Source organism: Sturnira hondurensis, unplaced genomic scaffold (assembly GCF_014824575.4).
Source record: "Sturnira hondurensis isolate 20B ecotype Veracruz unplaced genomic scaffold, ASM1482457v3 Scaffold0007406, whole genome shotgun sequence".
NCBI classification, from domain to species: Eukaryota; Metazoa; Chordata; class Mammalia; order Chiroptera; family Phyllostomidae; genus Sturnira; species Sturnira hondurensis.
Window position 1 is genome coordinate 17,275,116 of NW_028080037.1, and position 21,490 is coordinate 17,296,605.

The window sequence follows — 21,490 nt, forward strand, 5'->3', positions numbered from 1 at the left end:
TCGTCTCTGCCTCTCTTCGGAGGGTTGAATGGAGGGAAGGGGGGACTCCTACTCCCCACCTGCCCGCAGCTAAAAAGGAGGCGAATCTCTGAAAGACGGAAGGAGATTTAGTGGAGCTAAAGGGAGGTTAGTGGGAGAGAACATAAAGGGGAATTGAGAAGGAACCCCCAACCCCATCCCTGCCGGCTCCCTCCAGGACGAGGCTTCGGCTCTCAGCGAGGGAGTTGCTCCCGGGACACTGAGCGCTTCATTCTGTCCGCAGGGCTCAGTCAGGGGGATCCCGCACTCCCGGACCTACAGGTCAGCTCGGTCGGGAGAGCCTTCAGCGGGCCTAGCAGGCGCCTGCAGGTACTCGGGGGGCACAGGGTCCTCGGGCGCTGCCTTGCGGTAGAAGCCAAGCTCCTGCACCAGAGTGTTGATCTCCTCGCGGGTCATTTCGCTGAGCGGGATTCGCTGAAGTGGAGGGACTGGGGTCAGCACACCAGCTGCTTTTTGCCCCGCCCCCTGCCCTCTCCCCACCCCCTTCGCATTCCCAGGGCTCACCTCCAGCTCCTCGGAGCGGTGGCCCAGCAGCACCAGCTCTGGGTCCGCCCCCGGGAGATGTTTCATTACTAGGTTGTGACTGGAGAGTTAAGGTGGGTAGTGGTGGGCCAGGCAGGGGTTCCCACGGCCTTGCTGACGTGAACAGCACAGCCTTGTTTGCTGAGGTAGCGCAGGGATCCCCACTTACACGTGAGGAAATGAGGGTCCAAAGAAGCAAAGGGCCCTCCTCTCCATTCCCTAGTCAGTAGCAGTCCCCAGTCAATTCCGTTTGCCCACCCAACTTGGAGACCACCTTGGAATTCTCTGAGCAGACACTACCAATCAATTCTACTTGTCAGATGAAAACCATTTGTCATCCTAGCAGTGAAATTAAGTAGAAGGAGATTTTCCCAGACTCCCTCCCCACTCTGCCTCCCCCAGAACCGAAGGATACTAGAGTGGGATGTCCTGGGTGACGAAGGCCTTCACCTGGGGAGAAACCAAAGCATCAGACCCCCAACCCCTCAAGGTACCAAGGGGAAACTGAAGCCCGGCCAGGTGCAGCCAGTCAGGAGCAAGCTCCTGACACCAGCCCAGAGGTCCTCCCCAACCCAATCATTGGGACCATGTTGCCCCCCCCCCACACACACCCCCCCAAGAGGCTCAGAGAAGGCAGAGCTGGGACCTCTTCCTTCAAACTCACCTCCTTCAGGCGATTCAGCTGTCATCCTCCACAGGTCTGGAGGGGAACAAAATGGCATAGGTCAAGAAAACCTCACACCTGCCCCAACCACACCCTCAAAGCCATTTCCCTGTTGTCTCCCACTCTGGTCAGGCTGTGGATTACTCCAGCAGTTCCCGAGGTGTAGAGATTCGGGCCTCTTGTAGACAGAAAGGGGGACTCTGTACAGACAGGGAAACTGAGACCTGGGAATACCAAGGGCAAAGAGGGCAAGGCCAGAGACACTAGGGCACTCACAGGCCTCGGGACTCTTGCCTGCACATCTTGCTGACTGTTGGCTGAACCCAAGAGAAATAGTCACCGTACTCCTCTCAGGGAGTAGAGACCTGAACCTCACCTTTGGCCCCTAGAGCCTCAGGGTGGAGCACCCCAGAAGGAAACAGCTCAGAACTGCCCCGGGCACCCCCATTAGAGACATCTGCCATCTGGTCCCTAACCCACCCCAAGCAGAGCAGGCCCTCCCTGCCACCTGAGAGGTAGCCCCACAGACCATGTGGTTGCTTTCCCAACACGGGAAGCTGGGAGAGCCCCTGCACTTCCTGAGGGAAGAGAGGCACCTCCCAGTAAGATTCCAGGCTCCAGGACCACCCATTCTAGTCCTCCCTCGTCCTGCCCCTGACTTTTTAAAGACCCTATTTATTTATTTTTAGAGAGAGAGAAAGGGAAGGAGAAAGGAAAGGAGAGAAACACTGATGTGTGAGAGAAACATCCACCAGTTGGTTGCCTCTTGCATGACCCCGACAGGGGACCTGGCCTGCAACCCAGGCATGTGCCCTGACGACCAGTAATTGAACTGAGGGCCTTTTGGTTTGCAGGACTACACTCAACCCACTGAGCCACAGCGGTCAGAGCCTCCTCTAGCCTCTGTTCAGACAGACAACTGAGGCCCAGAGAGGGGCTTCGATGATCCAAGTCACACAGCAAGACTCTGGTGGAGAATTTCCCTGTAGAAGGGTGTAGGGGTAGAGGGGCTGCTGCAAAGTATTGGTAACGCGGTTCCTAGCCCCCTTCCCTGGCTCCTGAACGGTGGGGGAAGGCACCCAGAAATCTTCCCTCCCCCAGGCAAAGGAAGATAGATCTTATGGAACTGGGATGCGGGAGGAATTCCTGGGAAAAGTGAAGCAATGCGGGGTGGGGGGAAGGATGAGAAGTTGGGCTCCAGAGGGTAGGCTTGGAAGAGTGATAGGCCAGGAGAAGAGTTGGGGGACAGCGTCAATGTTCTGGGGGCCCGCTGTCTGATCTGATGGGGAGTTGGGGAGTTCGGATTTCCAGGCCGCAAGATCGAGTGTCTCGGGCTTCCACGGTGGGTGCTGGGGCGTCCGTCCAGCGTCTGGGAGGCAGGAGGGGTGGCCCCAGAGCCAATGGGGGCTTGGGAGTCGGGAGTGTCTTGGGGCCAGTGCGAGCGGTGGTGCCCAGGCTAAAGGGCCGCAGGGCTTGAAAGTGGTGGTCTTTGGGCTGGAGGCCGACACACTCACCTCTACCCGGGCTCGGGCAAGACCGTGCAGACGGTTCCAGTCTGGTTTGAAGGTTGTGGCGGCGGAAGCGAGTGCCGCGAGAAGCAGCAGCAGGGGCGGCGGAGGCAGCGGGAGTAGCATCGGAACCGAAGAAAATCAGCAAGCCGGTGATGAAAGGCCGGGCCGCTGCGCCACGTCTGGGCCTGCTGTCTGGCCCCACCCCCGCTCGAAGCCCCGCCCCGCCCCGCCAGAGATCACGCCTGCAGCTCCGAGTGTTCGCCTGCGAGCCCGCAGGGCGTCCCCCAGCTTGCTGCTAGTGGGGTTGTAGCTCCTCTCCCATCCTCAGGCCTTTACTTTCTGTCGCAAGGGTGTCTATGCTCCCTCTGCCGTTAGAGGGAGTGGACGCTCCGCAGGATGCAGTCAGACAGCGCGGTCTCATGCCTGTAGGGGGCGCGGGCGGGATGCGGTCGGGCACGGGGTTTCTAAGCCATAGACCGGATTTCAAGATGGGGAAACTGAGGCCTGGGGAATTCTTGTTTATGTTTTTTATCTTTCTGGACGAAATTTCGACTAAGGTTTCAATTCCCTGGGGCACATATTGTGGCGATAGGTACATTACATACTCTATAGAAGCGGGGAGAATAAAAAGGTTAATACCCATAAAGCGTTTTACAACAGTACCTGCTACGATGTTAGTTTTCATTATTTCATATCATTCCGTACCTCATAGAAGCCCCACAAACCCGTTTTGCAGGTTAGGAAACAGGCTCAGAAAGGTAAGAAGTGATTAAGTTGTGGATTTGGGATTTGAACCCGAAATACCCCTGGGCTCTTCTCACCAAACTAAAGACAACCGGATCAGAATGCCATCTCTCCTCTTCAAGCCTACAGCAGACTCAGCAAATTGAGCACAGTGCTCTTTCCACTGAGTCTAGACTGGGACTCAAAATTCTCAACGTCATACCAAGGCAACATTATGATTTTCATGGACCCTAGGCATTTTTGCCTTTCTGAACCCCTTCCTCCATTAAGAAAATATATTAAAAATTGGATTTTACAACTGCTTTGATAAAAAAGAATGTAATCCAGGGCCCTGGCTGGTGTAGTTCAGTGGATTGAGCGTGGGCCTGCGAACCACAGTATCGAGGTTCAATTCCCAGTCAGGGCACATGCCTGGGTTGCAGGCCAGTTCCCAGCAGGGGACACACGAGGGGCAACCATACATTGATATTTCTCTCCCTCTCTCCTTCCTTTCCCCTCTAAAGTTAAATAAATAAAATATTTTTTAAAAAAGAATGTAATCCAGGCTGCATTCATTATTATATATTCATTTTTCTTCTGATTTTAAAGAAATTAAAACTAAAACATTTTTCTGGACCCCTAAAAATACCACAGACCCTGGACATTGAGCCTTAATAAATATCAGGTCTGCACTAAGCCCTTTGCTTACTCTGCTACCTCACATTCACTGACTTGATTATAAAGGTTTAATAATGATAGGCCTAGACCTATTATTTAATATCCATTCTTTATAAATGGATACATGAAACTTTATAAATGGGTGAAGAAACTATAAATATAATTGGTTCTGTCCAGACTTTTAACATAATAGGCTGTCTAACATTCCATTGAGTGCTGTGTAAGTGTGAATTCACCCAAGCCGCTGACGGGCAATTTGACTCCATAATCAAAACCCTACAAATATTTCTTTGGCCCTGGCTGGTGTGGTTGGGTTGGTTGGCACATTATCCTGTAAACCAAAAGGTCATGGGTTTGCTCCCTGGTGAAGGCACATCCCTAGGTTGCAGGTTTGGTCCAGGTTGAAGCACATGCGAGAGGCAACTGATTGATGTCTCTCTCTCGCCATTGGTGTTTCTCTCCTTCTCTCCCTCTCTTGCTCTCTCTCTAAAATCAATAAGCCTGTCCTCAGGTTAGGAGATTTTTAAATATATAAATTAAGAGATATTTATATATATAAATTTTCTTCGACCTAGTCATTTCTCATTCCAAAGTAATCATCAGAGAGAGAGCCAATGGTTAGGTCCAGCTTGTTTATCAAAACACAGTTTAGCCCTGACTGGTATGGCTCAGTGGGTTGAGTGTAGTCCTATAAACTGAAAGGGTGTGGGTTTGATTCCCAGTTAGGGCACATGCCTGGGTTGTGGTCTGGGTCCCAGGCTGGGGGTGTATGAGAGGTAACCAGTTGATGTTTCTCTTCCTCTCTTCCCTCTCTCTGAAAATAAAAAAAATAAAATATTTAAAAACACAACAGTTTATAATGGTGAAAAACTGGAGATACAACCTAAGTGTGTCACTGCAGGGAGTGAATTAAATAAATGATGACACCTCCATAGGATTGAAAACCATGTAATTATTTCAAATGGTGTGGCGCAGTGCTGATTGACATGAAAAATGTTGTCAATTGTTTAAAAAAAAATCCCACCACCAAACAGCAATAGCAGTTGGGAGTTGTGCCGCTCTGGGCTTCAACCGACTTAATAAAGGGCATCTTTTGGCTCAAATAACAAAATAATTGAATGGCATGGGGGGCTTTAGGCAAGGTGTAGTCCACTTGATAATGTCATCCAAACTTGATCTCTCTCCATTCTTCTTTCCGCAGTTTCAGCTGATCATTAGACCAGTTACCTGCATGGTGTCAAGATGGCTGCCAGCACCACCCAGGTCTGCAGACTTCTTCATTCACAGCTAGTCAGGGGGTAATTTTGTTTTTCTTTTGGTAATCTCCTTAGGAAAGTAAATGAACTTTCTTCCCCAAAAACCCTCCTTATAGCTCACTAGTCCGTCCATGATCCAGTCATGTGGCTGGAAAAATGGGAATTACTCACTGGCTGAACCAACTGGGACCCATTGCTGAAGCCTGGATATGCGCTGTAATGGACATTGTGACAGCAACAGAGTAATCAACCAGTTTTTTGTTTGTTTTTTTAAATTTCTCTTTAGAGGGGAAGGGAAGGAGAGAGGGAGAGAAATATCAATGTATGGTTGCCTCTTGTGCGTCCCCTGCTGGGGACTGGCTTGCAACCCAGGCATGTGCCCTGACTGGGAATCGAACCTCAATCATGTGGTTCGCAGGCCTACGCTCAATCCACTGAGCTACACCAGCCAGGGCTCAATCAGTTTTATAAAATATGTTTATGTGGCAAAAGGCATATATAGGGTGTGGAAAAAGAGGTTTACAGTTGTTTATATGCAAAATAATCTAATAAACAATAATATAAGAATAAATTGTTTCATGTACTCACAACTGTAAACCTACTTTTGCCTCACCCTATATATGCCTAGACCAAAAACCAAATCTAATATGCCTAGACCGAAAACCAAATCTAGAAGGAAACAACCCAAGAAGTCAAAATGGTCTTTTCTTGATAGATGAAATTATAGGTGAAAGTGTTCTTCTTTACCCTTTTCCTGTGTTTGCTATAATAACTATCTATTACCTAAACACAGAGAGTAAACTTTGTTTAAAAAAACAATGGCCCTGGCCCAGTTGCTCAATTGCTTGGAGCATTGTCCTGTACACCAAAAGGTTGCTAGTTGGATTCCCTGTCAGGGCACATACCTAGGTTTCGGGTTTGATGCCCCCTTGGGGCACATACATAAGATAGCCAATAGATGTTTCTCTCTCTCTTCCCCTCTCTCTAAAATCAATTTAAAAACTATCCTTGGGTGAGAATTTTAAAAAAAGGGGACACATGTCATGGGCTCCCTCTGCCTGACCCCATACCCCAGCAAGGGCCCCCAAGTGGCTAAAACCTGAGGCCCCGTGGAGACAGAGCCTGTGGTTTTTCTGCAGACAGAACCAAGCCTCAATGCCCTGTGGGCCCATGTTGTTCACTGGATAGATGCCACCAAACCACTCTCATTGCATTAATCTGGACGCTGCGGCCTGGAGGGCCCACAACCTGGGCTGCTGAGAGGGTTGACTCTCCAGCCAGTGAAACCAGTGGTAGAGACACTGGCCACAACAGTACCGGGAACATTCTGCATCAGCAGTCGTGGGAGGCCCAGAATCTCCCAGAATCATCTCTGATCGTAATCAATTCCCTTATGTGGCAGTGTGTAATCTAGGCCAGCAGCCTTCCTCAGGTGGAGCTGGGTTTGGGGTTTAGTCTGCGATGGGGTCAGGCTCAGACAGGATCAGAGTAGGTTTACAGTTGTGAGGACATGGAAGTACAGGATCAGGGGCAGCCCTTAGCCTAAGGCCAGGGTTAGAACTGAGTCTGGGGCTGGAGTCGGTGCTCAAGGATTAGTTGTGGGCCTCACTCTGCGACCAGGATCAAGGCTCAGTGTGTGGCCAGGTTCAATAACAGTCTGAGGTCCTGGATCAGTGTGTAACCAGAGTTGTATGACCCAGAGTCAGAGATCAGTTTAAGGTCAGGATTCAGTCCATTGATTAGGCTCAGGGCTCAGTCTGTAAACAAGATCAGGACTTGGTCTTCCGCCAGGCTCAGGGTTTAGTTAAGGACAAGACTTGAAGCTCAGTCTAAACTTGGGGCTAAGGCTCAGTGTAAAGGCAAAGGTTCATCTAGACTAGGGTTGGAGTTCAGTCTACGATTACGACTCAGCCTTAGGCTAGGATCAGGGCTCAATCTGGGTCCAGAATCAAGGTCTCAAGTTGAGATCAGCTTTAGTCAGGCTTGGATCAGGCTCCGTAGGGGACCAGTGTCAGGGTTTAATCTAAGGCCACGGTCAGAGCTCAGTCTAGAGCTGAGGTAGTAGTGGCTCAGTCTTGGCACAGGATCAGGGCTCAGTGAACATCAAGGCTGGGGCTCAAGGTGGATCTGGAATCAGAGTCAGGGTTGAATCTGGCTCTGTGCTCTGTTCTGAGGTCTAATAAAAAAGTTCCTGAAGACATGGGAGCCCAGGGCAGGTCAGCCAGCATGAGCCCCCAAGCAAGCTTATGTCTCTGCAAAAAGGCTGCCCTTGCGTACTAAAGCCGGGAGTCCTAGAGCCTTCTAACCTACATGGCTCTGCTGCCCGAGATCCCCTCGCACCAGAATAAAAATAGCCACTCACTTCAGAGCAGCTGACAGCGGGTGCCAGGCTGCCTAGGAGGAGGGGGAGCGGTGGAGAGGGAGGGCGGATGCCTGAGCCTCAGCCCCAGCTGTGTGACCTTGGGAAAGTCAGTCCTCCTCCTTGAGCCCATTTCCTGAGGGGCAAGTGGGGTGTAAAGATGACACCCACCCCAGAGGATGAAAACAAGGAGCCAGTGACATGACATGTGGCACTTGGTACCAACAAGAACCCTGCAGTGAATGAAGTCTTGGGAGGAGAAATTCTCCTCCATACCCTGTACATTTTTCTCCTCCAGGAAGCTCTCCCTAACACTCACTTTTTCCACCCTCCCCAGTACACTTGTATGTGGGACCCTCTGCATCTTCAGCCACTTCTCAGTGGCCACAGTGTAACCTCCCTTACGGTAGGCCTGGGTCAGGGTGACCAGGGGTTGAAGGGAGGACAGACCCTTCTGTACCCTTATCACTCACAGAGCACCTGGAAGGTGGATAGAGGAAGAGGAGGAGGACAGAGGAAGGTGTGTACACCTGCTCATGGTGTATTTACTCTGAGCCAAAGGGCCATGAGGATGTACGTGCAAATTTTGCATCCTTTCTCAGACAGAACTTGCCACATTCTATACCTTTGCACCTGCTCTTCCTCTGCTTCCCAGGACGTTGTTCCTCTTTTCAGTTTGGCAATGTGGACTCACCTTCGGAGAAGGGGTTCCAATGGTCACCTCCACAGGAAGGAATTATCCACTATCTCCCCAGGAACCCCATTCTCTGTCCCTTACTGGCCTCAGTTTCTTCCTCTATGAAACGGGGATCTTATTACCAACCTCTCAGGATTACTATGGAGAGTAACCAAGCTAATCCACCAACCACCAACCCTTTCCTTTCTCTTTCCCAACCCAAACAGCCTGAAGGTTAGCACTAAGAGTTTCCAAAAGGGGGCTGGACAAGCTGTACCCTGTGCCTCAGTACACACCCCACCCCCTCCAGTGAGGGAAGGGAGGGAGTCAGCTATCTGTAGCAGGGGGGCGGTTCTCCCTGGCAGCTGCCCCCGGCCTGCCGCCCTGAGCCCCAGAGCCTGTTATCAACCTCCTTAGTCATCACACCAGGAGCTCAAATATAGATCTCCACCGGCTCCCTTCTCAGCCGGGGTCCGCCCCCCACCTCCTTCCCCTGGTTAGGCCATGTCTGGGTCTCAGAGTCCCTTCCCCTCCCCCCCAGGGATACAACTGCCTTGGGCCTCAGTTTCAGCATCCACCAAATGGGCGTGTTAGCGATGATAACGATGATGATGTTGATGATGAGAACTCCAGAGCAGCTGCCCTGGCTGAGAACTCACTTGTGCCGGGCTCTGTGCTCAACACTCCATATGTACTATCTGGCTGAACCTTCACAGCACCCTTATCAGCTGTTTTTAGCTCCCTTACACAAATCGGGAATCTGAGTGAACTGCCCAAATAAGTCAGTAGCAGGGCCAGAAACAAAGTTTCCTGAAGGGTCTGAGCTCAGGGAGAGGAGAGGATAGAAAATCCTGGGCTGCCCAGGTAGGGCCAAGTAGCCCTCTGCACACTCATTTGCATGGCATTTGCATGGCATTTGCATGGCATTTGCCTGGCTCCCAGAGGACTCTGATGCCCTTGTCCCCGCCCCCATGGTCGAGCCTAAGGCCTCATCCCAGGGGACCCAGATTGCATCAGAAGCTCGGTACTGTTAGGGGTCTCTCCATGATCTCGTCTGTAAAATAGGAGTCAGAGGGCTGGACAGGGCACATTCAAGTTTTCCTCTCTGTAGCAGCCTGCGGACCTCCACCACGCCTCCTCTCACTGCTTCCCTCCCCGCCACCCCACCTTCACCTCCGGCTCCACAACCACCTCTTCTTCCATCAATATAAAACCCCCTTCTGCCGCCATCTCGCCTCCACTTTTACTATCTCCCTTCTCACCATTACTACCACCCCTTCATCTTCTACCTCCACCACCGCCAGCGTCCATACCTCTTTCATCCCCTCTTCCATCACCACAATCATCAACACCACCATCTCCTCCGTCACTGTCAGCCCTGCATTTCCATTGTCATAATGACGTACGTCATCACCTCCCCCATCACCACTGTCATCACCTCCACCGTGGTCACCGTCCAAATACCTTTCTACACCAGGGCCCAGATGTTATGATCTGTGTCTCTATCTCCGCGCAGGTCCAGCCTCACAGAGTTGCTGACCCAGAAACACAGACTAGACCCAGAGACAGGTGAAAAGCCCATCCAGGGACAGAAAGTCATATGTCCGCATGGCTTTCGTGTAGGGAGCCACACAGGCCTGTGAGGATGCAGAGGTGGCCGTTGCCTAACAGGCAGCTCTGGTCAAAAAACTGAACATTATCTGCCTAAACTGAGCAGGATCACTCTAAGCAATCCAGCAGTTCCAGAGGAACTTGGATTTCAGGGACTGCTTAGCAGATAAGAATGATAATAGGGAAGAGGAAGAAGCAAAGGGCTCACGGCCATCCCTAAATCTTGTTACTTATTCACCCATTCATTCATTTGTTCATTCATTCAACAATCATCTCCCTGGGCCTGTTGGAGACCAAGGTCTGTGCTAGGTCCTGGCCAAAAGGGCTCCCAGGACCTCCTGCCAGCTCATTCTCCCACTGTTGGTCCTTTTCCACCCTAGTTTCCTTCCTCCAGATACCCCAGTTGGCTCATACTTGTCTTGGGTCACTGAGGACACTCCCTTTCCTCATTGAAATGCAGGAGACCTCCCCAGCTTAGTAGGTGACCTTGACCGTGTAGCCTCTCCAAAACCACACCCACTGAGTACTGGGACTGAGGAAAGCTGAGAAGAACTGGCCTGCGCTGGGCCTGGCTGTGGGAATCCCAGGGCAGGCAGCGAGGAGTCTGCAGAGGAGAAGGGGCAGTGCTGAGGCTGAGATGGGAAAGGGCTCCAGTAGCTGGAGCCTGAGTGTCTGGCTCTGGGATGGGAAGAATAGAGCCAGGCAGGCGGCAGGCAACAAGGCCTGGAAATGGGGCAAGGGAGGGGGCCAAGGCAAGTCCTGAAATGGCAGGGCACCAGGAAGGTAACAGGATCAGGGTGGGGACTCAGGTGTCCCGGAGGCCCTGAAGAGGGTGCTGACCTCTGAGCTACTTATTTCGACTTTTCCCTCAGGTGTGTCAGTGCACCTCCCCTCAGCAAGGGCCAACCAGGCCCACTGGTGGGGTGCCAGAGGGGCACAGACAGACCTTACTCCACGCTGCCAGGTGGAACTCAGGCCAAGCCACCGGGCACACTTCCCCACACTTCCATGACTGCGCCAGCTTCAGCAGTCAGGCCACCTTGCCCTGGCCACCTCTAGGTTGGGAAGCGGATGCCTGTGCCTTTAAATTCTCAGCAGGTTGAAACGGCTGATGACATCACTGGTCCCCGGGAGCGGAGGAGCTGGAGCTAGAGCCTGAGGGAGCCCCGGCTACCAGGGGCTGCAGACATGGAGGGCCACGGCAGCAGTGGCAGCAGGAGGCCAGGGACCCTGGCTGGCCTGGGCCCCCTGCCCATGCCCCATGGGGTTTTCCAAACTGGAGCACCCTCCAAGGTAAGACCCCTAAAACCTAGCCTCCCCATTCCTGATCCTTAGTTCCCACACCCCCACACACACATTGCAGGCACCCTGGTGACCCTGGCTGAGGGACTGGCACTCTCCTCTGTCCACTGAGCAGGGATGGGTGAACAGGGCACCTTGAGGCCTGAGCGGGCAGTGATGGGACGCCCAGAGAGAAATGGAGTTGGCTAGCCCCAGGATCCTGCAGGAGAACACTGGACTAAGTGTTAAGTGACCCAGCTATGCTCCAGCTTTGCTGTGTGACCTTGGGCAAGTTGCTTGTCCTCTCTGAGACAATGCAAAATGAGGAGGCTTGTCCCTGAAGACTAGAACTGTGACATCTGGGATGTCTAAGTTGTTAGTGCTGGAGGCGGGGTGGTGGTTGGGGGTGGGGGTGGGGGTGCATAGTGGGATACCTGGAACCAAGGAGGATGCCCAAAACGCATCCATGCAGAGGTGAGTTTGGGGATGGCGGTGGAAGCAGAGTTTCGGGTTCGCTGAACCGAGAAGGGCACGGGTTGCAGACAGACTGCATCTCTGGAGACAGGGATGGGGCCATCCCAGGGCAAGTGTAAATCTTCTGCCCTCCCTGGCAAAGGACATTATCCTGTCTTCTGGAGACAGGGGAGTCAGAAACTGGAGACAGATGGGGAAGGAGAGGAGGTCCCTATTGGGCAGGGTGGCCCCTACTCCACCTGCTGGACAAAAGGAGGCTACCTGCTTACCTGTCCTCACAGGTGGGGGAAAGGGTGAAGAGGGTAGGAGGGTACAATCTGGACGCAGAGAGGGGTGATGCCACAATCAGCAGAATCCTGGACTCTCTCCGAGGGACTCGCCCCACCTCTGGGGCCACTTGGTGAAGACGGGCTGTTCCTCAGGGCTTAAATGGAACCCTAGCACATGTTGGGCTCATAAATGCAGGAAATAGGAGACTAAGGTTTCCCAGGAACCAGGTGTGGCCAGGGACCCTTCACCAGGTTTCTCTGTTTTACAGACAGGAAAACGGAGACCCTGGGCAGAGAGGTGCTTGCCTAAGGGCACACAGAGCTGGGCTTGGGGCTGGTGTGGCCATTCTCAGACCCAGGCTCTCGCTCCTGCGTGGAGCTCTGGGAATGGATGAAGCAGACAGAGAGGGCTCTGACCAAGGTTAGAAATGTTTGGTGGGGAGAACCTGAGGGTTCCTGAGGACTGGGGAGAAGGAAGGGGTACTGAACACGCCGGACCTTGGGTGTAGAGTGAGCAGATCCGGGGTGTCAAGTCAGTAGCCCTTGACATGGGATGGGGCAGGGAGTTTGTTCAGGAAAGCTGTCTCCAGCCACCCAACACTCCAGGGGGCCCAGGGAGTGGGTGCCAGCCAGGAAGGTTCAGACTCACACTCTACCTCCTTTAAGTCGGGGGTTCTTAGTTTCCTCGTCTCTGAAAGAGGTGTCAGACTTGAGAGAGCAGGTAAGGTTCTGTGTCCTGTTTTCCCCCAAAGAGAAGCTGACTTGCAGCAGGATGGATTGAGGTAAGAAATCAGGGAGAACTTCCTTGGAAAGATGTACCTTTTTTTGTAGGTATATGGAATCTTCTGGGGTCTATATGGAAGTCGGGGCCTAAGCCACTGGTTAGGGTTACCCTGTGTCTTTAACTTGTCCTCTACAAGGTGGACTCAAGTTTTCAGCTCCCGGCCAAGGAGAATGCAGCCCCAGTACCCTTGGAACCAAGGCTGGCTCTGGCACCTATGGGGCCACATGCTGTTGGGCCACTTTCCTCAGAGGGGCCAAGACTGGCTTTGTCATCTCCTCGACCCCTCCTGGCTCCACTGTCTACCCCTGGAGGGCAGAAAACAGCTCTCACCCGCCCCAGCTCCAGCCTGGCTTCAACATCTGTGAGCCAGCTGACATCCGCCTCTGCTGGGCTGACGCCTCCTCCAGCAACTTCAGGCTCTGTCCTGGCTCCATCATCCCTGGGGCAGCTGGGGATGTCTGCCTCAGCTGCACCCAGGCTGCCTCCAGCTGCTCTGGGGTCCAGGCCGGCTCCAATGTCTAGAGATCAGAAGCAGGTACCACCTGTCTCCGTGGGACCCAAGCCAGCACTGGCCACTTCAGGCCTAAGCCTGGCCCTGGCATCTGAGGAGCAGCGCCCACAGCCCCCCTCCAACTCTTCCCCAGTGCCCAGCCCGATTCTATCGCCCTCTCAGGAACAGACCCTGGCTCCAGTATCCATGGCACCAGCCCTGGCCTCTGTGGGACGGACACCAGCTAAACAGAGGGATGTCCCAGCCCCTAGACCTCTCCCCACTTCCGAAGGGCATCTCCAGCCTCCGGCTCAGGCATCCAGTCCTGCAGGCTCCCCATCTTTGATCCAAGCTCCCCCAGACCCCCGGACCTCTCCCTCCTTCAGAGCCAGGCCCGAGGTCCCGCGCAGCAGCCCTGAGGATCCTGCCCTGCCCCTGCCACCCCAGTCTCTGCCCTTGAATACAGGTCAGGGCCCTCCAGAGCCTGGTGCCCGCTCCCCAGGACTTCTGTCCCCCACCTTCCGGCCAGGGGTCCCCTCAGCCCAGACCGTGCCCCCACCTCTGCCCAAGCCACCCCGATCTCCCAGCCGCTCCCCCAGCCGCTCCCCTAACCGCTCCCCCAACCACTCCCCCAACTGCTCCCCCTGTGTCCCCCCAGCCCCTGAAATGGCCCTCCCCAGGCCTGGCACCCAGAGTGCCAGGTCTGGTGGGCACCTGAGCCCCAGCCTTCAGCCCCAAGAAATTCCAGTCCCAGTCACCACCTCCCCATCTACAACCACTTCATCGTCATCATCCTCTTGGTCAGCTCAGCCTACCTGCAAGAGTGACCCCGGCTTCTGGTGAGGGGGCCCTCTCCCCAAAACGATTGTTGGGGCTTGAGCGCTGAGACTAGCCATGCTTCCAGGGTGGCTTGCCCTAGTCTGCCCTAGTTCACCTCCCTGAGGAAGAGTCCTTGGGGGTGCTGGGCCCATTCTGGGACCCTCAGAAGACAGCATCCCCTCCTAAGGGACTTGCCCACCCCCAACTCAACTGACCTCCCCTGGGAGAGCCTGGAAGGAGGGGTCCTGGGCCCACTGTGGTCCTTCTGAGGGTTCACACTCACACCTGCCCCAGTTCATTTCCCCAGAAAGGGCCCTGTGGGAAGGAGGTCAGGGATGAGGGAGTAGTGCCCTGCAGTTACCCTCCCTATACTGGCACCCCCAGGATCACTGTGGTCACGTGGAATGTGGGCACTGCCATGCCCCCTGACGACGTCACATCCCTCCTCCACCTGGGCAGTGGCGGCAATGACGGCGACAAGGCAGACATGATTGCCATAGGGTGAGGGGGCAGGGGGCATGGGCCCTCTCCCCAGCCTCTCCTGCCTCCCAGACCCTTGCCCATGGGAGGGGCTTCTAAGGGGTCCCCCAGCCCGACAGCCACCTCACCCCGCACCCACAGGTTGCAGGAAGTGAACTCCATGATCAACAAGAGGCTCAAGGACGCGCTCTTCACAGATCAGTGGAGCGAGCTTTTCATGGATGCACTGGCGCCTTTCAACTTCGTGCTGGTAACACCTCCCTCACCCTCTGGATGGGCGGAGACCCCTGCATTCCTGGTTCTACATCTGCCTTGACTCACTGTGGGGTCTGCTGCGCCTCTACTGCCGGGTCGGTGAAAAGGGAGGCTGGAGGAGCAGACTCTTAAAGACGGGAAAGGGCAAGGGCGGAGAAGCGGGGGTTATGTCCAGTATCTCAGCCAAGTCGCCTCCCACCCACCGCAGGTGAGCACCGTGAGGATGCAGGGTGTCATTCTGCTGCTGTTCGCCAAGTACTACCACCTGCCCTTCCTGAGGGACGTGCAGACCGATTGCACGCGCACTGGACTGGGTGGCTATTGGGTAAGCGAAGGAGTGTTCGGAGCAGACACAGTCCTAAGGGGCCCGTGTATTTATTAGTCCCCAGATTCCCTGCACTGGCCAGATCTTCTCCCTGCGCTCCACCCCTTACTCTGAGGCCCGCCTCTTCCCAACCCCGCCTNGAGCTTTTCATGGATGCACTGGCGCCTTTCAACTTCGTGCTGGTAACACCTCCCTCACCCTCTGGACGGGCGGAGACCCCTGCATTCCTGGTTCTACATCTGCCTTGACTCACTGTGGGGTCTGCTGCGCCTCTACTGCCGGGTCGGTGAAAAGGGAGGCTGGAGGAGCAGACTCTTAAAGACGGGAAAGGGCAAGGGCGGAGAAGCGGGGGTTATGTCCAGTATCTCAGCCAAGTCGCCTCCCACCCACCGCAGGTGAGCACCGTGAGGATGCAGGGTGTCATTCTGCTGCTGTTCGCCAAGTACTACCACCTGCCCTTCCTGAGGGACGTGCAGACCGATTGCACGCGCACTGGACTGGGTGGCTATTGGGTAAGCGAAGGAGTGTTCGGAGCAGACACAGTCCTAAGGGGCCCGTGTATTTCTTAGTCCCCAGATTCCCTGCACTGGCCAGATCTTCTCCCAGCGCTCCACCCCTTACTCTGAGGCCCGCCTCTCCCCAACCCCGCCTACCACCTTACTCTATCTTCTAGACCTCGCCCCCTTTCTGTCTTTGCCTGGGGGGGGGGGGGGCGGCGGTCCCCAGTGCTCTTCGCCTTTCCCTACACCCCACCTCTCTCCAAGCCACCTCCACGGCCTGGCTGTCCTCGCCCCTCCGTATGCCCTGCCCAGCGCCTCACCTCCTTGCCTGGACCCTGCCCAAGACCCGCCCAATCTTGCCGCTCAAGGGCAACAAGGGTGGAGTGAGTGTGAGACTGGCGACCTTCGGGCACATGCTCTGCTTCCTGAACTGCCACCTGCCAGCACACATGGACAAGGCGGAGCAGCGCAAGGACAACTTCCAGACCATACTCAACCTCCAGCAGTTCCAGGGACCAGGGGCGCAAGGCATCCTGGATCACGAGTACGGGTTGGGGCGGAGCCAAATGGAGGTTGGGCGTGGCTAGTGAAGGAGGGGTGGTCCTCTGCGGTGAGGGTCCGCTAACTTGCAAGAAGGAACATCTGGGTGGGCCTTGTGGGGAAAGGCGGGGCCTATGGAGGTGGGTCACCACCCAAACTCCATCTAGGAACCGGCATGCTGGGTGAATTGATGGAGGTAGAGCCTGCAAGGTGGAGCTTTGCTGAGGGGCAGGGCTTTACTGAGGTTCTTAACCATCTGTAACTTTCCTCTGGATCTGCACCCTCCTGCTCCTCCTTGGCAGGCTGGGGGCTCTGTAGCCACCCAAGCCATTACCATCATATAGTAATACCATACCAGGGGCATTCAGTGTTGTCGGGTGGGAAGGGGGTGGAGAAGAATCTGGTTTGGGCTCTTCCACCCCAAGGCCCCTACCGACCTCCACCCCACACAGCCTCGTGTTCTGGTTCGGGGACCTCAACTTCCGAATTGAGAGCTACGACCCTCACTTCGTCAAGTTTGCCATTGACAACAACCAGCTCCACAAGCTCTGGGAGAAGGACCAGGTGTGGAACCCCGGGCTGCACCCCAAACCCCAAGCACAGTGAATGTACCTCAAGACACACCTGTACCCTAGGCTGTAGTCCTTGCTCTCACCTGCCCTGCCCAAGCTGTTGTCCAATTCTGCCTTTCTGGACCCTCACAGCTCAACATGGCCAAGAACACCTGGCCCATCCTGAAGGGCTTCCAGGAGGGGCCCCTCAACTTTGCACCCACCTTCAAGTTTGACGTGGGTACTAACAAATATGACACCAGGTGAGCGCAGCACTAGCATGAGGTGGGGATGTGGGCTGAGGTCTTTTAGATACATGAGTCATGGAAGAGGGCCTGGAGGCAAGGCTGGGGGCCGCGCCTTGACCTGCTGCCCCTGAAACTCGGGCTATGCCTGCCCAACACAGTGCCAAGAAGCGGAAGCCGGCCTGGACAGACCGTATCCTGTGGAAAGTCAAGGCTCCGCGTGGAGGTCGCAGCCCCTCGGGACAGGAGAGCTGCCGGCTCCAGGTGACCCAGCACAGCTACCGCAGCCACATGGAATACACAGTCAGTGACCACAAGCCTGTGGCTGCACAGTTTGTCCTGCACGTGAGTCCTGGCCTCACCCTCTTCTCGTGGCATCCCCAAGCCCAGCTCAGCGTTCTGCAGCCCACCCCTTTCATCTGCCCTTAGCAGTACCCATCCATCACAGCAGAGGGGGAGTGGGTTATGATTGCCATTTTCAGGTGAGGAAACTGAGGCTCAGAGACACAGCTTTGCTTGCCCAGGGCCACACAACTGGTAAAGGGAAAAGGTAGGAATTGAACCCAGGCTAATCTGATTCCAGAGCTCATGCCTTTTCTACTTATCTCTAACTCCCTTCTTCCAAGAAAGGCTTAGGGCAACTTATGTTAAAATTCACATGTATCATAAGACCAGGAGAAAAAAAAGGTTTATTCAAACCACATGCAGCATTCATTCATATTCATTTATGATTTATTTACCATCTCACCATATGCCAGTCACTGTAAGAACAAGGTAGTGATGGGAAGGAGTAGAGATACAAAAAATGCAAAACTAACCTCTAGATAGTTACTTAGCATTGGCTTTAGGACTGAGGTCCCTAGCTACCAACATAAAGAAGGGGGAAGACAAGAATGTCAGGACTGGACCTGAGAGACTACCTAGTCCAACTGTCTGTTTTTTGGAGGCCCCTAGTGGGGTAGGCAGGTGCCCCAAGTCCTCCGTGGGCACAGGGGCAGAGCAGGGGAGATTCCATCTCTCCAGCCCTGAAACCCAACGCGTGGCTCTCTGATTCCCTTGATCTGATAAGAGGGAGCACAGCAGGCCGGAGAAAGTTTTCCTTGGTGACTTAGCCACGTGGGAAAGGAAATATGTCTATGCCTGGCCTCCTGTGACCTCTGGTAAAATGCTTGGGTGTGAGGTTTAACCCTCACCTTGAGAACCACTCCTTTTGGGTGCCCTTCCCTGACCCTCGCTCCTCGTCCAGGACTCGGTCCCTTGTAAAGCATCACCTGTTGCACACCTACTACATTCGAGGCCCTGCGTGGGGCGCTTTACATGTGTCGTCCGTTTGAATGCCTTAGTAGGCTCTGAGATGTCCAAATCCTCCTCCCAGGTTTACTGGTGAGGAAAACTGAGGCTCAGAAAACTGAAGTCTCAAAGCAACACCATCCAAATAGGGGTTCATGGGAGTTTTGACCCTGCAAGGCCCTGGGGGGGCATTTCAAACCCTGGCTAGACCGGCTGTTAGGAACCTAGGGGCGGCGAGAGGACCTGCTTTTTTTTTCTGGAGCAGTTTTGTTCAGAAGCTGAGGGAGGGAAACCTGACACCAGATAAATAGGGAGCGGACAAAAGCCTCAGGCTGGCACCACCTGAGTCCTCTGAGGGACAGAGGTGGAGCCAGTCCCCAGCCACCTGCCCCCCCGCCCAGCCCCTGCAACCCCACCCCTGTGGGTGACCCTGGAAGGAGGGTATTCATGCTTATCAATTGTCTTTAAGGACTGAGGACAAGATCATAGCTGCCTCTTTATACACACAGGGAAGCTGAGTCTCGGGTTGGCTTACCTGAGATCACAGAGCAAGTTAGTAGCAGAGCCTAGAAATGAATTGAGGTCTCCAGGCTTTTACCCAGGGCTCTTCTCACCCACTCAGGGGTATTCAGCTTGCCCCAGAATATTCAGTGCATCATGTCTCCCTTATTAGCATAAAGGCAAATCAGTAATTGCATACCTGCTGTGGACTGGGAGGTTTATAGGGTGCTTTACAAGCAGTATCTCACTGAATCTGCTGAACAGCCCAAAGAGTTAAACAAGATCAGCCCTGACTGGTGTGGCTCAGTGGATTGAGCAGTGGTCTGCGAACTGAAAGGTCACTGGTTTGATTCCCAGTCAGGACACATATCTGGGCTCTGGGCCTGATCCCCAGCTGAGGGCATTTCAGAGGCAACCGATTGATGTATCTCTCACACATTGATGTTTCCCTCCCTCTCTTTCTCCTCCCCTTCCTCCCTCTCTAAAAATAAATTTTAAAAGAGAGTTAGATAAGCTCATCCAAGTTTACAGACAAAAGCTTCGATATTCGAAGAGGTTAAAAACTCACCAAGGGCCTTGGATGGTGTGGCTCAGTGGCTTGAGTGCCAGCCTGAGAACCAAAGGGTTGCTGGTTCGATTCCCAGTCAGGGCACATGCCTGGGTTGCGGGCCAGGTCTCCAGTGAGGGCCACGTGAGAGGCAACCACACATTGATGTTTCTCTCCCTCTCTTTCTCCCTCCCTTTCACTCTCTCTAAAAATAAATAAATAAAGTCTTAAATAAAAAACAACTCACTGGGGGTCACGCAGCCTGTCAATGACAGAGCCGGGGCCAAACCCCTGGTCTACTAACATCAAAGCTGTGTTCTCACTCAGTCCTGAAGGAGGCGATGAGCACCAAGAGCCCTAGGTTAGGAGGCAGGAAGCCTGACATTTACCCTAGACCTGTTCTGCCTCAGTTTCCCCGTCTCTACAGTACCTTCAAAGGCCCTTGTCTCAGCCCCTTTATGCTGACTCAGGCCCAAGGGTGCGTGGGATACTGGATGGTCTCCGCTGATGTTGCCTCCTGCCCCTGGGCAGTTTGCCTTCAGGGACGACACACCCCTGGTGCGGCTGGAGGTAGCAGACGAGTGGGTGAGGCCAGAGCAGGCTGTGGTGAGGTACCGCATGGAAACTGTGTTCGCCCGTAGCTCCTGGGACTGGATCGGCTTGTACCGGGTGAGAAGGGCGGGGTGGTCAGTGACTTGGGGAAGGAAGGACCTGGAGGAGCAGCTGGGTACCCAGGTGGGATCGTGGCTTCTCCAGAGTTTGGTGCCCCACAGGGAGGCTGCTGGGGTCAGGCCAGAGGGGTGAGAGCCATGATTCCTCTCCCCCAGGTGGGTTTCCGCCACTGCAAGGACTACGTGGCTTACGTCTGGGCCAAGAATGAGGATGTGGACAGGAACGTCTACCAGGTACTCAAGGGAAGCGGGAAGGGGAGGAAGTCCCCACTGCCTTTGGGGGGTTTCTGTGGCTGTCCCTGACCCCAGCCTGGGCTTATACCCTGGGCCCACCAGGTGACATTCAGTGAGGAGTCGTTGCCCAAGGGCCACGGAGACTTCATCCTAGGCTATTATAGCCACACCCACAGCATCCTCATTGGAGTCACAGAGCCCTTCCAGGTGAGTAGACCAGATGCAGGGTCAGGGGTGCCAAAGATCCTGTTCAAATGCCGCAGCCTCTACATTCTGCTCCGTGGCCTCCTACGAGTAGCCTGACCTCCCTGGGTCAGTCAAGGAGGAGGTTTGGAGTGGTTCCAGGAGGCCTCAGGGGCCCATTGGGGGTCGGAGCACCCCAGTGACCAACCTTCCCGCCCAGATCTCGCTGCCTACCTCAGAGCTGGCCAGCAGCACAGACAGCTCAGGCACCAGCTCGGAGGATGAGGATGACAGCACCCTGGAGCTACTCGCACCCAAGTCCCGAAGCCCCAGCCCTGGCAAGTCCAAGAGGCACCGCAGTCGCAGCCCGGGCTTGGCCCGCTTCCCTGGCCTGGTCTTAAGACCCTCTTCCCGAGAACGCCGAGGCACCAGCCGGAGCCCCTCACCCCAGAGCCGTCACCTGCCCTGTGTGGCCCCCAACAGGGGCAATGATGGAGGCAGCCAGGGCAGTAGTGAGGAGGGGCCCTCTCGGCTGCCTGACCCCTGGGCCTTCCCACCATCTGTGCCTCAAAGCCTAGGCTTACTGCCTGCCTTGCGCCTGGAGACTGTAGATCCTGGAGGTGGTGGCTCCTGGGGACCTGACCAGGAGACCTCGACCCCAGACAGCCTGACTCCCAGCCCCCAGGGCCGGCAGAAGTTGGAGGAAGGGGGCCTGGGGCCCTGAAGGCAGGGTGGGCTGCGGAGTACAGGTGGCTCCCACTCTGCCCCAACCTTCTGCAAAACCATCTGCCTCCCTCTTGCTGCTGCTCCAGCTTTATCCACACCTGTCACTGTCCCGGCCTGCAGTGGCCAGCTGGGGTTCCCTCAGATCAATCCTGGCACCTCAACTGTGACAATCAGCAAAGCCCTGTGTAGACCCCCATCTGGGATGGAGGGGTGGGGCAATTCTAGAGGTTGCTGATTAGGAATTAAATTCTCTATCCTCATTCCCAACTCCTTCTCAACTTGTTAG

General features: G+C 54.7%; 2 protein-coding genes across 4 annotated transcripts; one reads left to right on the top strand and one right to left on the bottom strand.

Moving 5' to 3' along the window:
• Positions 1-87: 87 nt before the first annotated feature.
• Positions 88-3,085, bottom strand: SELENOM (selenoprotein M). The gene is made up of 5 exons (XM_037052541.1): positions 2,740-3,085; positions 1,226-1,261; positions 977-1,011; positions 544-622; positions 88-453 (listed from the first exon to the last, which is right to left on the bottom strand). Exons 1-5 carry the CDS (start codon positions 2,857-2,859, stop codon positions 295-297), a joined length of 429 nt encoding a protein of 142 aa, XP_036908436.1. The 5' UTR covers positions 2,860-3,085; the 3' UTR covers positions 88-294.
• Positions 3,086-10,576: 7,491 nt separating this feature from the next.
• On the top strand, positions 10,577-21,464 carry INPP5J (inositol polyphosphate-5-phosphatase J). Of its 3 annotated transcripts, XM_037052543.1 has the most exons (14): positions 10,578-11,332; positions 12,984-13,382; positions 13,521-14,176; positions 14,541-14,657; positions 14,778-14,886; positions 15,100-15,216; positions 16,085-16,260; positions 16,709-16,820; positions 16,961-17,070; positions 17,214-17,397; positions 19,922-20,059; positions 20,218-20,295; positions 20,398-20,502; positions 20,699-21,464. In XM_037052543.1, the coding sequence occupies exons 1-14, from the start codon at positions 11,228-11,230 to the stop codon at positions 21,200-21,202; spliced, it is 2,910 nt and encodes a 969-aa protein (XP_036908438.1). In that variant the 5' UTR covers positions 10,578-11,227; the 3' UTR covers positions 21,203-21,464. The 3 variants fall into 3 exon arrangements, with proteins under 3 accessions (XP_036908437.1, XP_036908438.1, XP_036908439.1); XM_037052542.1 differs by having other exon boundaries at positions 10,577-11,332; positions 12,984-14,176; XM_037052544.1 differs by lacking the exon at positions 12,984-13,382 and having other exon boundaries at positions 10,580-11,332.
• Positions 21,465-21,490: the final 26 nt, after the last annotated feature.